Source organism: Anabrus simplex, chromosome 14 (assembly GCF_040414725.1).
Source record: "Anabrus simplex isolate iqAnaSimp1 chromosome 14, ASM4041472v1, whole genome shotgun sequence".
NCBI classification, from domain to species: domain Eukaryota; kingdom Metazoa; phylum Arthropoda; class Insecta; order Orthoptera; family Tettigoniidae; genus Anabrus; species Anabrus simplex.
This window is the reverse complement of record NC_090278.1, coordinates 97,195,820-97,212,913: the sequence shown is the minus strand read 5'-3', so window position 1 is coordinate 97,212,913 and position 17,094 is coordinate 97,195,820. Positions and strand designations below refer to the sequence as shown.

At 40.3% G+C, this 17,094-nt stretch overlaps 1 protein-coding gene across 9 annotated transcripts in view; it reads right to left on the bottom strand.

The window, feature by feature from the left end:
• Positions 1-6,624: 6,624 nt before the first annotated feature.
• LOC136885609 (cAMP-dependent protein kinase inhibitor alpha) overlaps positions 6,625-17,094 on the bottom strand; it is a 57,657-nt gene continuing 47,187 nt past the window's right edge. For all 9 annotated transcript variants that reach the window (XM_067158284.2, XM_067158285.2, XM_067158291.2 and 6 more), the window contains exons 3-4: positions 10,039-10,215; positions 6,625-7,833 (exon numbers count right to left, since the gene is read on the bottom strand). In XM_067158284.2, coding sequence (XP_067014385.1) covers positions 7,721-7,833; positions 10,039-10,215 — 290 coding nt within the window. In that variant the 3' untranslated portion in view covers positions 6,625-7,720. The remainder of the gene's footprint in view (positions 7,834-10,038; positions 10,216-17,094) is intronic.

Sequence of the window (17,094 nt, the reverse complement as noted above, 5' to 3'; positions counted from 1 at the left end):
TTGTTTTCCAAAATGAAATTGCTGTTGTGGGATAGTTACTAGCTGTAGTATCTCAAGCAAAAGTAAATCTTTGTTTTATTAGTTAAAGCTTCAAACAAACTGATGTGTCTAGACATGTTTACCAAACAATACTTCCACTCATCATTCAAAAATTAATGTACACATAATCAAATACAGGAGACGTAGATTTCTGTGGAAATAAATTTATTTGCTGATGAAGCGAGACGGGTTTTAAGATTTTCAAGATTTTAACTGAAGAATCTGAAGCAAGAAGACTTCCCATCCCAACATGAAACCGGCAAGCTCATTACTTCATCTGTGTGAACAGGGCATTGAGTTGTCATCGTGTTCTACTTGTTTGCTCCTTCCCTTTGCTCATCTTGACAGTTAGTTGGTCAGGTTGTCCACCCTGAATACCAGTGATTCAGTAAGAACAATACATTTTATAAAACAACTGTAACAGAGCACATCTTGGAGGAGACACTGGTGAACATGCAGGACGTCCGTAGGAGCACGAGGTTAGTGCATCGTCTGGGCTAATTTCATAAAACTAACGCAGAGTTGACAAGAGAGCTATTGTCCAGCGAGATAGCCTGTGCCCGTTGTACAAGGAGCATCAGGAGCTCTCGACTAACGGCCACAGTTCCCTAGCGAGTCTGCCCTTGTTTCTTCACTTGGTTAACTCTTTCTCTTCTGACCTCAAATGTATCACATTTGTGAGCCCTGCCCTTCTCCACCCATGTTTCTCTTTTGCCGCTGATGCTTTCATTTTTTGAAGGGTCGGACCACTTCATTTTTCCCTCTGATTACTGTTAATAGACGATGGTACTTTCTCTTGATACAATAATCCCAAACACTCCCCCGTCCCGAACTTCCTACGCACACTATCACTCGTATTGTCCTGTACTGTGTGAAACCGCTCAGGACAAAACGGTAAGAAAATAAACGTACATCAGAAGAACGAATGTTTGTAAAAATGATGCCAAATTGGCGTTCTGACTAAAATTCAAAGTTCACTAATGTTTATAGAGAGTACAAATGGGTGCAGAGAACTGGCAGTATTAAATACAGGGGAAAACGCCACGACAAAGCAACAGGCCATGACTATGCAAGAATTCTATGGAAGAAAAAAAAGTGAAGAAGATGACAGAAAAAGATACATTGAATGATAACATAGAACAAGACATACTGTACAAATAATTGAAATAATAAATAAAGACCCTCTTCTTTCCACAACCGAAAATTGTTTCATCCATCTCGACCAATACTTCAATCCCAATTTCAATTTAAATGACATTTCAGAAAAACCAAATATTCTTTTCAACTTCCTCATTTTTATTTTTTAAAAAGTTTCTTCTTTAAACCCAAATACAATTTTACATGCTTTACATAGCTCCTATCCATGTCTTTTGCCCCAGTTACCTCAACCATTTGACCCAACTTAGACCTACTCCCCTTTCCTGCTTTCTTTCATATCTTTTTCACATCTACTACCATTTTTTTTCCTCCCTCCTTTTTCTTACTCATTTCCAAATCTTATCCCTCACTGCATGTCATAAACGCTTCACTCTTTACAAAGTGAAATTTTATATTATATTTTCTCACGCCTTTTTACTCCTATCCATGTCACAAATTGATCTTTACTTTCTATAAATGTCTCTATCTTCGCATTGAACTGGGAATTGTTCTCAAATATGGTTCAAAACGACTTGACCTTCAGATTGACCACTTCACTACCTTAAGAATTCTTTGAGCATTCATTTAATGATACCTTCAGTCGTCTTCTGCAATACTCAATTGTTTCCAATTTGCACTTATTTCTCTTCACACTGGTGCTTAACTTCAATGTGTAAAAACAATAACAACCAGCTATTTGCTTCTTAGTCAATAAAACATATGACAACAAGATCCAACATTGAGATAATTATTTATCTCCACATAAAGATTCATAAGACCTTTGAATACCCAGTGCATCTTTCTTATGTGATATTGAACTGTCATCTTGTGAAAAAGTTTATGTTTTCTACGTCTTTTATTTGCTAGTAAATTTTTTTCTTGCACCTTTTGAAAAATGTAAAAGACTTTTGAATAAATAGTGCATCTTTCTTATACGATTTTGAAATTTTGTCAGTTGAAAAAGTTTGTTTTCTATGTTCTCTTGTTATTTGCCAGTGAATTTTTACCTTGCACCTTTTGGACAGGCTGAAGATGACCCTGACTAGAGGTCGAAACCGGTCCCGATTGTGATAGACTTGTAATGTAACCTTGCATTAATAAGTTTTCTTGTATTGAATAGGTGGAACCACTATATATTATTAATTTAATTATAGATAAAGATATGGCTGGTTGCTAATGCCGACAGTGTGTATAAGCCAAAAAATACCTTGGTTCCCTCAAAGCGATGACCTCAAGTTTCCTCCACGAGCACGGCGTTGTGGATCCATTTTGACAATGAATGAACAGTGCCTCGTTATGCTCAACTCAGGTGTTCATGTAGTATTGTTATGTCCTATATATTGTCCTCGTATCAATTAGGCTTAATACAATAACGTAATTCTATTAAATTAACACATTCTTGAATTTATGTCCCACTACCTACTTTAATATAGTTTTTGAAGACGTTGATGTGCTGGAATTTTGTTCTTCAGGAGTTCTATTATGTATCAATGAATCTACTGACAGGAAGAGCACTTCAACCACCAGAGTGAGCCAAGATCCAAGTCAGAAGGTTACCACTTTCCAGCCTACATTATCTAACCATGGGTCTGTACAATCTGAGCAAGTTGCAAGTGGGTTTCAAAAAGAGCAAGGGTAATGCCTTTCCGCACTCTCTGCAGTATGTTGCCTCGAAATCATTGTATTACTCTAGTCTGAATGCCCAAGTCCGTTGTGCAATCTACCTCCAAGGTTTTGACCTCTTACTTTCGTATCTGTTATCCCAGAGCCCTGCTTCCTTCGAAGTATCAAACTTGATTCTGTTACACTGCACACTTTGCACTAGGGACAAGAATTCTTCCAACGGAGAAGCTCGAGTAATGGAATAACTGTACATGAGCAAATCACAACGTGTTGTAGTCATTTTCCCCTTAATATGCAAGACTATCTGTTTTAAAGTACATGCTCAACATCCTTTTATGATTTATTGCCTTTATGCTACTGTATATCAGATCATCTTTGGTCATATACACAAACAGCCAATTTGTAATTTTTAAAAAAACTTTTGGCAAACTTTGAAAACAAAATATTATTTGCAATTAAATAAAATTTGACTGTTTATATTCGTTTGAATTATGCTTTCCTATTGGTTTTTATATAATACTATGTTCTGTTCTTCATTCCCTTTTGTGAATAGCTACAATTTTAGAGTTAATACAAAGGAGGACTACTAACTAATGAATCGTGCCTGATGTGTTTTTACTTTTGAGACAAATTCACCACAAACAAATATTACAATGCACTTTATTTCCTACAATTTGTGCGAAATGCTACGATAACGAACAGAAGAGCACAGATTTTTGCCATCCATTCTGAATCTCAGGGTCAAATCAAATGATAGACTAAGGTAAATAAAACCTCCTATCTACTTTCTATTCGCTGTCACTGGAAGACAGCATGTTATCACTACCATATGCTTACTCTTGAAACGTGTCTCGTCAGCACATCTTCAAAGAAATTCTCAAGCTTCTCTTGTTCCTCATCAAGGTGCTACACTACTCAGAGTGATGAAAATCAAGAACAAGATAGATTCACAAGTAAGACAAGAGCAACAAGGATTGAGACCTGGAAGATCAACTATTGGTGCCATATTTACAGCTAGACAAGTAGTAGAAAAGAAATGGGAATTTGGGAAAGACATCGCAGTTGCACTCATAGACATACAAAAGGCTTATGACACGGTTAGAAGAGAAGAGATATGGCAAGGGCTGAATAGAATGGAATTGTGAAGAGAAATGCAATTCAGAATGAGAAACATATGTAACAAATGTCTGAACTGTGTTACAATAGATGGCAAAAAATCAGAATGGTTTAGAACAGACAGAGGAGTTCGACAAGGAAGTGTACTTTCACCAGTGCTCTTTAATATAGTGATGGACAACATTATGATGAAAGTTCGCCAAGGGTCAACAGCAAATGATATAAAAGTCATAACATATAAAGATGATGTAATGATATGGGAAGAAAATGAACAAAAATTGGAAAAATAACTAAATACCTGGCAGAGGGCAATTGAAGAAGCAGGCATGGAAATAAGTTTAACGAAAAGTGAGGTAATGAAAATCAGTAGAGAAAACAAAAAAAATGAAGGATGTTAGGTGTAATGGAAAAATTCTTAAAGAACTAGATGCTGTTAAATACCTAGGAAGTAAGCTAACTGGGAAAGGAAATAACAATGAAGAAATTTTGGAGAGGATAGGAAATTGCTCAAAATTTTATTACTGTGTATCAGATAAATTAGAAATTGGAAAGTACCTACCAAAGCAAAAATCATGATATATAAATCATATGTTGAGCCCACCTGGTGGCCATGATCGTTAAGGCGCTGAAGTCTAAACGGTCTGACACCGAGGTTAGCCGGTTCGAGTCCCGTTGGTCGAAAAAATTTCACCATCAGAATGTTGGCCGGCAGGGTAGGGGAGGTGGTGTTATAGATTGAGTGCCAAACGTCTGGATTAAATTCCAAACCTCTCCGCAGTGCTCATATGGAGTGAGGGCATATGACGCTGTTGATGGTGAATCGTCCGTCGGATGAGGATGTTAAGCCTTGAACAGACCCCTTGGTGCTATTTGACAGGAGTAGGCTATGTGTCGGCACCGGGTTTCACCCTCTCCCTACTATCATATATCACGTCATTCATTTCATCTCATTAACTCCTCTGATGAGGTTGACGTCAGGACGGGCATCCGGTCATAAAAACCCGCCACGACAGATTCATCTCGCCTCATACCCAACCCCGTAGGGAAATGGGACAAGGGTTGGACAAAGCAATAGATAAGAATGTTGGACTTGGACAAAAAAAAAAATATCTGAATAGATTACATGCGACAGAGATGCGCTTTCCACGAGAGAAAACAAGGAGGGACAAGATAAGAAATGAAACCATATGAAACACGCTACAGTACAACCCTCTAAAAGAAACTATGGAAAGAAACAGGCTGAAATGGATCGGCCACGTCAAAAGAAGGGACAAGAAAGATTACCAAGAAGAACTATGGAATGGACAGAATCTGGTGGAAGACCACGAACAAGATGGAGGGATCAGGTGGAGGAGGATGTAAATCGAAGAGGACTACAGTGGCAGACAGTGATGAATGATAGAGTGTGGGGAAAAAGAGAAGATTGAAAGAGGCTCTGTGAACGACCTGCATAAGCAGAAACGTAGCAGGAAGAAGAAGAGATAAACATGTTATGATGAGAACTTTTGTTATCATCAAGTGAGAACAGAAATGAAGAGTGCAGTAAGAGAAGTACAAAGACAGGATTAATTTCCATAACCTCACTTTGACGGAATTTTGCAAGTGTTTTTGTGTTACCCCAATACAAGCTGACCATATTCTTGAAATGATTGGTCATTTATTGCAACCTATAGCAAAAAGAAGTCGAACCCTTTCGGGGAAAAAAAAATCCTATATGCTTACATTGGTTAGGAAATGGTGCCCAGCTGCACGGTGTAGCAGCAATCAACTATTTGCAGAACTGTTACTGAAGTCGTAGATGCTATAGTAAATGTAACATTTCCTAACGTAGTACGTTGGCAGCGACGGGATTTCTAATGAAGGGTGGCCTTTCTGGGTGTGGATGTGTTGACGGTATTCTCGTTGCATTCTGATGCTCCTATCGAGCACGAAGAGGTTTATGTTGATAGATGTGGGCATCATTGTCTCAATATTATGTTGTTTTTGTTTTGTTTCTTGCTAGTGGCTTTATGTCGCACCGACACAGACAGGTCTTACAGCGATAATGGGATAGGAAAGGGGAAGGAGGGAGGAGGAAGCGGCCGTGGCCTTAATTAACGTACAGCTCCAGCATTTGCCTGGTGTGAAAGTGGGAAACCATCTTCAGGGCTGCCAACAGTGGGATTCAAACCCACTATCTCCCGGATGCAAGCTCACAGATGCGGGCCCCTAACCGCACGGCCGACTCACTCGGTATATTATGTTTAAAGTTACCAAAAAGGATGTCCTGTTTCTCTTTGACAACTTCTAGCACAGCCAGCTTCTTGTAAATACCCTTCTTTCCCATTATCAAAAAATCTAAACTTTAAAAGTACCGGTACCAAAATTCTTCAACTTCACCATAAAAAATAAAGCATTAAAATCATGGAGTATCATACAGTTTGCTCATGGAATAAACTTGATCACCTCACTCTTCCACAAAGACTTTTCACTTTGCAAAGAAAATGAAATGTAACACCTAGATCATGGTGGAACAGAAAGACATTGCACTTCGCAAGAATTCAAAAGTGCAAAGTTGAAAAGTTGCAAAGTTTGTTCGTGGAACAGGCCCCAGATTATGAAATAAGCCCCAGACTTTCTGCAAGGAAGGAAGGAAGGAAGGAAGGAAGGAAGGAAGGAAGGAGGATTTTCAACAACAACAGCAACAACAACAACAAGAAAACAGCAACATTTCTACAAACAACTCTCTTATTCAGTTCAACAACTACATCAGTCAGATACAAACTAACTACAGTTTAGGCCCATTTGTGCTGTCGTTGCTTCCTTCAAGAACACTACACATCAACACATGATACAAAGGAAAAAGAGGGCCGTGTCTCTACTCAACGACATCTACCACATTTATGCGTTGTTTGTTTGATGTAAGAATTCACTAAAACAACCATTTTATTCATAATTTACAGGTCTTTTTCAACAACAAAAACAACAAGTAGTATAGTGTGAAGCCTAGGAGGAAGACAAGCTGTACAAAACTACCATATTCTCCTTTCGTTCTTCACAATACAGGTACGGCATCACAACTGGTAACATCATTAAAGCACTATGAAACACAAGTTAAAACTTCCACAACACACACTTGCAACAAAATAAGTTAAAAGCTCACTACCTTATAAAATACAATCACATACAGGTAACAACATTTCTGGAACACCTACAGTGCTGCCAACCTTCGAGACAATTCCTCCATCAAAGTAATAATTACATTGCAGACCATCTCTTTCACAACAGAGTCTTTAGTTTGGAAGTCATTAGGGCGTCATCAACCTAATCCCGTCAGTTACATTAATGCAACACCAGCCTAGACGTTGGCACAGTTATTGTTTAACAGCGGGTGGATTCGGATCCGTAGTCTACATACTTCATGGAGCATGAGGGCTTGCAGTAAGCAGAAGTTTTAGGGCACGGTACAATGAAAATATCTGCCTACAACAAGATCATAAGGCTAATTAATGAATAAAACTTGTCACCCCAATGGTTGGCAGCAATACAATCTCTAGACTGACCTGTGAGAAAGGGAAATGATGGATGACAACACGCATCATCACAAGATTCCAGATTATAAAATGCAACTCCTAGAAACCACAAAAATATCTAAAATATTTGATTTTGCCTGCAAATACTTTCAAAAAATAGTTTCTCCCTTGCACTGAAAGAAAAAGCCAGCATGATGAAATGGGGAGTAGGAGGAAGTGACAGGACCATGCCTCATAGCGGCGATACTTGCACCTCGGCCGTCTAGCCCGCAGTAACTCTGTGAAGGAATCGCTCAACTGTTGCTGGACGCTGCCTCTGGTGGATGTTCACCCGTAGGGCTGCTGGGTGTTCTGGGGGACGGGGTAGGATTATCCTGGGCGGTGCCACTTCCACCAGGTGATGGATCTACAACACACAATAAACACGTCTCACATCAATAAACAGACTTCTAAACCTGCCTCCTTGGTCAGACTACAAACTGACAATATTAAAATGACGTGTACTACTGTCTTCAACAGTCAAAATTAATATGAGAAAAGTACCTGGAAATTTGAAATGAACGTGTTCTCCTTATAAAGGATCACCAGATTCTAATTCATGCTTTGAATCTGTCACTGCTGTACGAGTAAATGGAGATGATGTCTACCATGCAACCACTAACAACGAAACCTCAACCGTAGTCATTCCTCAGATATTGCCCATCTAAATGAAAACTTGAAGCCTTATGCCCATAGATAATGTTAAAGCTGCTATGTGCAATAAAATGACAATCTCACCTCGCTGAATGCGAGGCTTTTTGTCGAGAAGCATATCCCTACCACAGAAATACCTAGAATGAAGCATCTACGATCAAAGTTTGGTAGATTTTACTCCCCCTTCTACCTTGTGTTTATAGATGGATGTTACGTTATTGGATACATCAGAATGGTGAAGATGATTCATTCATTTCACCGGTAGAAGGTTATATTTGCTTTTTATGAACTCTTCAAATATGATGGCAGTCATAGCATTGTTTTTCTAATCTATACCAGCATTCTAACTGTTCTCATTCTTTCAGTATCTGTGAAAGGTGACAAAACTCAGGGATGGGTGTAGCTTGAGCTCATGTCGATAAATGGAGTTGTGTGCATCGATTCACAGTAAGTAGTCAATACGGACCAATAGGCCATAAATTTGGTCAAGTTTATAGATTCCGCAAGACAACGCTGTTAACGTCTCCGTAAAGTGCGTGAGGAAACAGCATTACCATAGAGAGCAGTGGTGAGGAGGGTTCAAGCTTAGAGTGAAGGTCACCGTAGTGTCAGTGAAGACCAAGTGCTGCTGCGCTATTCGGTACTGATCAACATCAGACGATGCGTGAGTTAGGTCACAAGAGATGAAGGCACATGCCTGTTAATGTGGAAAATTGCATCGTGGTAGGTTCCCCGCAAGATGACGAAAGTGTAGGGATGGTTACGGTACGATGCTGCTCGAATTTACTTGAGTGCTATGTTCACGAATGCGACTCTTTCTTTGACAGATTATTGCACCTGATACAACAATGGCCAGATCGTACGAACTTGAACTTAGGCACCAACAAATGAATTTCATTTCTGTTCCGTACTGAATGACAACTTCAAGAACAATTGTTCTTAAGCACCAGTCCAATGAGTGACATCATTATGGGACAACATGAAAAACAAAAGTTCGTCAAACTCTTACTGATGTGAAGTTATTGTGATACTTATCTACAACTGCCACAAGGACAAATGTTTCTGTAATTTTGTGGAGCATAACCTGAGAGCAGCGTTCACTTCCAGCAGAACCCTTCCATCGTGTTGCAGGATAATACACGGGCACATGTGGCACACCCTGTAGCTGATTTGTAAGAGCACTGGGGTTTGGAAGTGCTTTTCCATGCACCATTATTCACCGAACTTACGCCCTTGTGATTATGATTTGATTCCAAAAATGGAGAGAGCACTTTGTGGCATTCACTTCTGGTCTGTTCCAGAGATTCCCCCCTACAAGTTGCTTTACACTGCACAGACACATATAGGTCTTATGCGACGATGGGATAAGAAAGGGCTAGGAGTGGGAAGGAAGCGGCCCTGGCCTTATTTAAGGTACAACCCCAGCATTTGCTTGGTGTGAAAATGGGAAACCAAGGAAAACGATATTCAGAGCTGCCGACAGTGGGGTTTGAACCCAATCTCTCCCAGATGCAAGCTGACAGCTGTGCGCCCCTAACCGCACGGCCAACTCGCCCGGTATTTCCCAAGATTCTGCAGGCAGTAACTGCTCACAGACATCAACAGACCAGGCGCTGCTACAGGGATTCTATGACTTCCATATTGCTGGCAACGAGTTCTAGACAGTGCTAATGCCTACAATGAAGGACTGTAAATGTTTTACACGTCCGGCCCCGCGGTGTGGGGGGCAACGTGTCCGCCTGCCACTCCGCGGCCCCAGGTTCGATCTCCGGCCACGCCAGGGGTTTTTAATTGTAAATGATTAATATCCCTGGCCCCGGGACTGGGTGCTTGTGTCGTCCTTAACGTTCCTTTCCTCACATTCAACACTCTACACTGACTGGTCAGCAGTAAACTAGAGGGTTGTTATGTAGCTCACCATTTGCTGTGAGTTTCTGTAGACACTCCGGAAGCTCAGCCGTACTCGTGTTGGCGTGTTCACCGAGGATATCCGGCAAGGCATTGCGGCGTCCAGTACGTCCACTCGACAGGAAGTCCTGGACAGGATCATGGTTTGAATCTGGAGACTGCTCCATAGCGGTCAGCATCTTCAGTACTGCACAAAGAGAAACCAACATGAGACACCAAGGTAAGTGTTCTGTCCCTGTATTGACCTTCCTATCTCACACGACACCGACAGTACAACAAAAATGTGTCCACAGCAAATTATACAAACTTACTTTCTTTCAAACTCCACACACAATACCTGTTGATTGAACAACACAATAAGTTCAAGAATGCACACATCAACGCTAAAAATATCATCATTAAGCAGATTGTACTTTTAGTGCTAATTTTTTATTTGTAACAACAGATCAGTAATTTTTATCTTAGGTCCTGCTAAGTAAGGATGTTTTGCAGTTTTTTTATAAATCGCTGATGAAGGGAATGGTATAAATTTCTCAAAACATGTACGATTAATGATAATGGAGATTAACTATGTTTTAGTGAAAACAATAAATAGTGACAGGGCGGACCCACTAATAACCCATTGTGTTATTTGATTGTCACAGTCTATGCGGACCAATATAGGACCAAAAATGGTCAAATTTGTTCATTCCGATATTTGTTGGAGGCTGGCTTTACGGGGAAGCTGGAGGGTGGAACGGAGACGAGTACTCCAGTACTGCCAACCACAGAGATTAAAACAAATGAGTAAATGAATTTATTGATTAATAGTTCAGTAGTAATACACTAATTCTAGGAAGAATGTCTTTTACAATACAGTTATTCTAATCACATATTCATTATTTGTCTATGACAATTATTACTTGATTATTTTATTAGACCTTTTTTTAAACTTGAGGTCATTAAGGCGCTAGTTCTGTTTCATGTATTGCTAGCTCTGCAGACAAAGTTGACTGAAACTTAACCAAGTGATGACTAGGTAACAGTGCATATAGTAGGCCTACTTTTCTGATGTTTTACAATAGAGACTGGTGCAGAATGTAAGGACACAGATCTCAGAAAACACTGTGCCACTTCAATGGAAGAATCTGTAGTAATTCTCCAAACATTGACTACTAAAAACCAATTTCAGGAACCCTGTCGTGCCAAAAGGAGCAATAAAGGATCCTTTGCATTAGGCCTTCTCATGTCAGATGTATCAATGTAAACTGACAAAAATGTAATCATAAAAACAGCCACAGCCCGAAAATGTGTTATACAATGTAATTTCAACATATATCTCTAATAGTTAACTGAAAAATCTGAACCTGTTTCACAAGAGACATTTGTCCCTAATGTACACAGTACAATGTAATCTGTAAAGCCATTTAGTAGAAACAGCAGATTAGGCCCCTCAGGCAATGTACATCATCAGCACTTTCCTGGAAAGTGTATAACTGCACCTCTCCCATCCTATTCAAAGCTTGATAACGAAATCCTTCAGCCTTCCTTGTTAATTCTTGACTCAGGTGGTCATTATGAAGAGGACTGTCATTTTAATGCTCTCTCCATTCGAAATGGAGATATCTCCATGGTGATTTACATATTTTTAAGAGCCTTAACATGTGCACCCCATGGTAGCTTTTCTTCCATCTGAAGGAGCTATATTTCTGAAACAGCCAATCAATGAGCGGCGACACTGTTCTCGAGTGGTACAATCCAAATCAATTTAAAATGACCAGAGCTACATTAGGAAACTTCTCCTGTAACAAACCTCGAAGGTTGGATTCTCCCTATCCGATGCCAATACTGCTCCAACTTTGCTCATCCGACTGTTACAGTCGACGTGAAGGAGACTTGTGACTTCTACAAAGAGAACAGCCATATGACTAATCTTTCTCTCCTGGAAAAGAACCGGGAACGAACAATATTGAGAACGCATGGTCATGTTTCCCTCTGTCCTGCTCAGTCATCCCAACTTCCACCCTTTGGCAGCATCTGTTTCCAACATCAAGAACACTGAATTCATTCTGACATTTAACTCAGGTGGGAACATTTAAATGAGAAGAGTCAAAATACGGACAAGAATGTCTGGAACAGAGCAAAAAGGATCCATAAACTGATACGGAGGAGTTACGCAACAGTTGTAACAGTTTCACATGAAATTATCAAATTATTGATGACGATGATTATGACGATGCTTGTTGTTTAAAGAGGCCTAATATCTAGGTCATCGGGCCCTAATGGTATGAAATGAGATGAAACGTAATGACAATTTAAAAGTCCAAAATCCTCCACTGACCAGAAGTCAAAGCGTGAGGACGAAGAATGAATGGGTGGATATGAATTTAAAACTATCACTGGATCCGACCCGCAATGCCCCACATTCCCAGAAACGTTAAACAATAGTATTATTGACCAAAGGACTGCTCCTAAAGCACAATAGTGAATCGTTGATGCTTGTAGTCTAAAGGGGTCCAAAATCCAGGTCATCGGCCCCCCATAATGGTACTTATCCCTAGTAAAGTAGAACCATGGTATTTGTCATGTTGCGGTACTAATGAAAAGTAGCGTAGACTCGCAGTATTCCACACAGTATGGTACTACTCACAGGTAATGTAATGCGCACATGTAACACAGATGTATGGTGTTTCTCTCACTGCGGTGCCATTTACAGGCAACACAAACCTATGGTGTTCGTCACATATGTGTACTAACCATAGGGACTCATACTATCCCGTGGTTTTCCTCATACAGTGGGTACTAATCACAAGTAGTTTCATGGTTCTAATTCAATCATCCCTTGGTTGCCCCTTTGAGTCGCCTCTTACGACAGGCAGAGAATACCGTGGGTGTATTTTTCGTCTGCGTTCCCCACCCACAGAGGGTTGTGTGTTTAGTCCACGAGAGGTATTTTATTTCCCTCAAGTCTGCTGGCAAGCCGGTTAGGACCCCCCATCCACCAACTGGGACGCGTTACGTGGGAGTATCACGCCAGCGTAGTAGGTTCGTGGTCAAACTATTGAAGGACTTCAACAAGTTTTTGATTCGGATTTAATCAACGTGATCAAACCTGAGTGTTTCTTAAACCTGCCGTGTACAATAAGACACTTTCAGAAGCCCTAATGAATAGTACAAGGGTGGATCCATGCTAAATAAATTGAACCTCTATAGAACAAAGATACTTAACTATAAGTGGAAAAATGCTGTTATCTTCTGTTGAATGGTGTTTTGTGTGGATTTCAAGACCATAAGACCTTGTAAATCAGGAATAATAATTCAATAAAATACCAAGGTTCATGGAGAAATGTTGCACAATTCGCACAAGTTTCCAAAAGTCACCAATTTCTTCTAAATTCAGAATATTCAATAAGCAACGATCATAGTGTCCGGCTCCATGGCTAAATGGTTAGCGTGCCCGGCCTTTGGCCACAGGGGTTCCGGGTTCGATTCCTGGCAGGGCCGGAAATTTTAACCTTAATTGGTTAATTTCTGTGGCACGGGGACTGGGTGTGTGAGTCATCTTCATCCTCATCACTGTGCGCAGGTCACCTACGGGAGTCAAATCAAAAGAGCCGAACATGTCCTCAGACACTCCCGGCACTAAAAGCCATACGCCATTTAATTTCAATTATCATAGCTGTTGGAGCATGTAAATTTCAGCAATGAGGTACTTAAAGGCTTCTTTACATCTTGAGATGGATGATAAAGAATCTTGGGATGATGGTTATTGATCACATGGGACAAAGGCACGTGACTGCACAATGAGCTGGGTACCAGAAAAAAGCACTTCTTCCCAGTTGACAGCTTTTGTGTACCAAGTGCTCATGTCTTCAGTTTGTGAGTGTGTGCGTTGTGTTTAGGGTGACCAGATGTGCTGCTTTTCGCAGGATACTGCTTTTTTTTAACACCCTATCCTGCAGTCCGTGAAGAGGCTTGAAAATTGAATAAATATCCTGTTTTTTATAAAATATCCTGCAAAACATTTTTGCATTACAAATGGTTTCATTTCTTTTGCAGAATGTGGTATATGTAATTATTAATGTTTTAAACGAATGAAAGGGAATGAGAAATAAGAAATTCAAATAAAATAAATGTCATGATTGGCCTGAGCTGCTGAGTTGCAGACCAAATAGGCAATGAAAGCGTAATTCTACTGGATGATTTAATTTAATTTTCCAAATAAACTTTCAAAACATATTCACTGAATTGGCCCACAATGCACTCTACAGCTGCGACAGCAGCTTAGATCCTCTCGAAGAGGACAAGCATGACCTGGGTCACCACAGATCAACTGGGAAGACCATCAGATGAAAAATAGGAAGGTTGTGGGTTCAGATCCCTCTGCTATGCCGTTGAGGATTTTTGTTCTGTACTACTTGTAATGAAGATGACCTAATGCACTGAAAGTTTATTTTGAGTACAATGCGGTAGTGAAAATTCAATATTTGTTCATTTAATTTAGTGAGGCAACACCGAGTGTCAGGAACAGAGTTGGTCACTCTACCAGCCACATTATGGGAACTACTCAGATGAAGATGACTCAACATGGCCACCTTGGGAACAAAAACTAGAGTATGCCTTTTGGACAAGAACAGTCAATTTATTTGGGGATGGTATCTGTGAACTAAAAAGCAACATTGAAACAATTATGCTCAATGGACATTGCAGGGTTTGATTACATTGAATTCACTTTCCAAACAGAAAAAGAACATTTAATTGTGAAATGCAAGTATGTAAGACACTTCATCTTCAATGCCAATTCAAATTGACTTAACACAGAACACTCCAGCAGCTGACTATTAAAATAATGAAACATGAATCAATATGAAAATTGCTGAAAATTAAAAGCAATTACTAACATTTATAAGATTATAATTCATTTAATATAAGACAGTCCTGTTTGTTTTACGATTGACAGCACGTCTTACAGAGACTACATACGCCATTAGAATGTGTTTTGCAGACTGGACAACTTAGCAAGATGGAGCCATAATATTTTAAACTATATCTTGAAAGTGCTGTCAATATACACCACCAGACAGACAGATAGAACCTAGTCATCATCATATTTTCAGGCTCAAGAGACTGACATTCCAGTGTCCCATGTTCCTCAGCCTTGTGAATTTTGAACTTTTTATTTTGATCAAGTTACCCTGCGAGGGTCAGTGGTGGTCCCAAGACTGTGGGTTCAAAACCAGCATAGATAGTCCGATTCGTCTGGACACTCCATTTCGTATGATGTCGGCAAATTAACAACTCAACTATAGATCGTCTGAATGAGATCCATTTCTCTGGCATCTGGTAGCATAATACTTGAGACACAGGCAGGCAAGATGGTGTCCAAGCACAATGTCTGTAGAAGCTACGTAACATCCGGAGAGAGTGTACTCAAGAGCAGCTTTACTTCAATGACAGTGGCATCACCAGAATACAATTCTGTGATGACTTCTTACATGGGCTTTATTCATCATATTCTCTATCGAGACTGTGATGTTAGAAAAGGTGAGCTAATTCCTCCACATATGACATAGAACATATGACTGAGCGATCAGGAAATTAAATGAGAACATATATGAAGAGCGTCCGGCCCCGCGGTGTAGGGGGCAACGTGTCCGTCTGTCACCCGGCGGCCCCGGGTTTGATTCCCAGCCAGGTCAGGGGTTTTTAATTGTAAATGATTAATATCCCTGGCCTGAGGACTGGGTGTTTGTGTCATCCTTAGCATTCCTTTCCTCACATTCAACACTTTACACTTCCGCCATTTACATAATACACGCAGATTCCTCACATATGGTGCAAGTAGGGGCAAAAGATCTTCATAGGTCAACGCTGCGAACAAATAGTATTTAATATATATATGAAGAGTCCACTGCAAATAGGGGTAATGTCAAAGAGAAGCAATGTAGTCATTGATTTACATGCAGTTCTATGCTATTTTGTTTTTACTGTGCAGGTGCACTTTTGTTTATGATCAGTAGTTACAATGAAGATCAGCATTTTAATGTGAAATACTGCTAAGAAATAAAAACATTACAATAAAAGCAGAACTATATGATGGGAAAAGTTCAAACGAGTTGCTGTGGCTGCAGCAGATACGAGAGAATACGTAACTGTTCTGCCATTCCTCCTCCTTGTAATTTTATTTTCTTCAGTTGTGCAATATGTCAGATGAAAAGGAAATAGTGGGTGGGGGCGGTAGAATAACACCCATGGTATTGCCTGCCTCTTGTAAGAGGTGATTAAAAGGGGCCCAAGGGGCTCTAAACTTGGGAGTGTGGGTTAGTGACCACGGGGCCCTTAGCTGAGTCCTGGCATTGCTTGTGCCAGGCTCCTATCCGACCTCCCTTGGTCACCTCTTGTTCCTTTCCGACCTCAATGGTATTATGTATGGAGACCTAAGGCGTCTTTCATATTAATGTCCTTCATGGCCCTCGTCTTTCTTTGCCCGATACCTTCATTTTTCAAAGTATCGGATCCCTTCCATTAGTGTTAATAAAGGAACAACAGTCACCTATATAATGTGAGCAGTGATCTGCATACCAGCAGAGAGTGAGTACAGCACGAACTGGACAACAGAAAGGGAGGGTCAGTTGTGACGCCAGAGACACGGGCATTCAGAAGGAAAAAGGACGAGGAAGACCAAGAAGGAAATGGCTCGACTGCACGAACTATGTGAGAAATGTGGATCCCACACAAATGGGAAAAGAAGATGCAGCGTGTCAACATCTACTCAATTCATTGCAATAATGAGAAATATTTATTGATTAATGATAACTTGGCTGCAACGTCACTTTCCTAACTTTGTATATCGTACACGTTCCCAGCATCAGTTGTTGTGATCTTGCCGTATTGAAAAGAGCACCAAGAAAAGAAGAAACCTTCCTACTATCACCAAGAGCCTGTAGCTTCAGCAGCAAGCAGTCAACCTGGCATTTCCTCAATACCTTCAACAAAATCTGAACAAGGATGCATTCTAGCGCCTAACTGTTGTGACGTGGAGTAGCCGCCAGTTCTCCGGACGACCAAGTCTACAACAATTTCCACC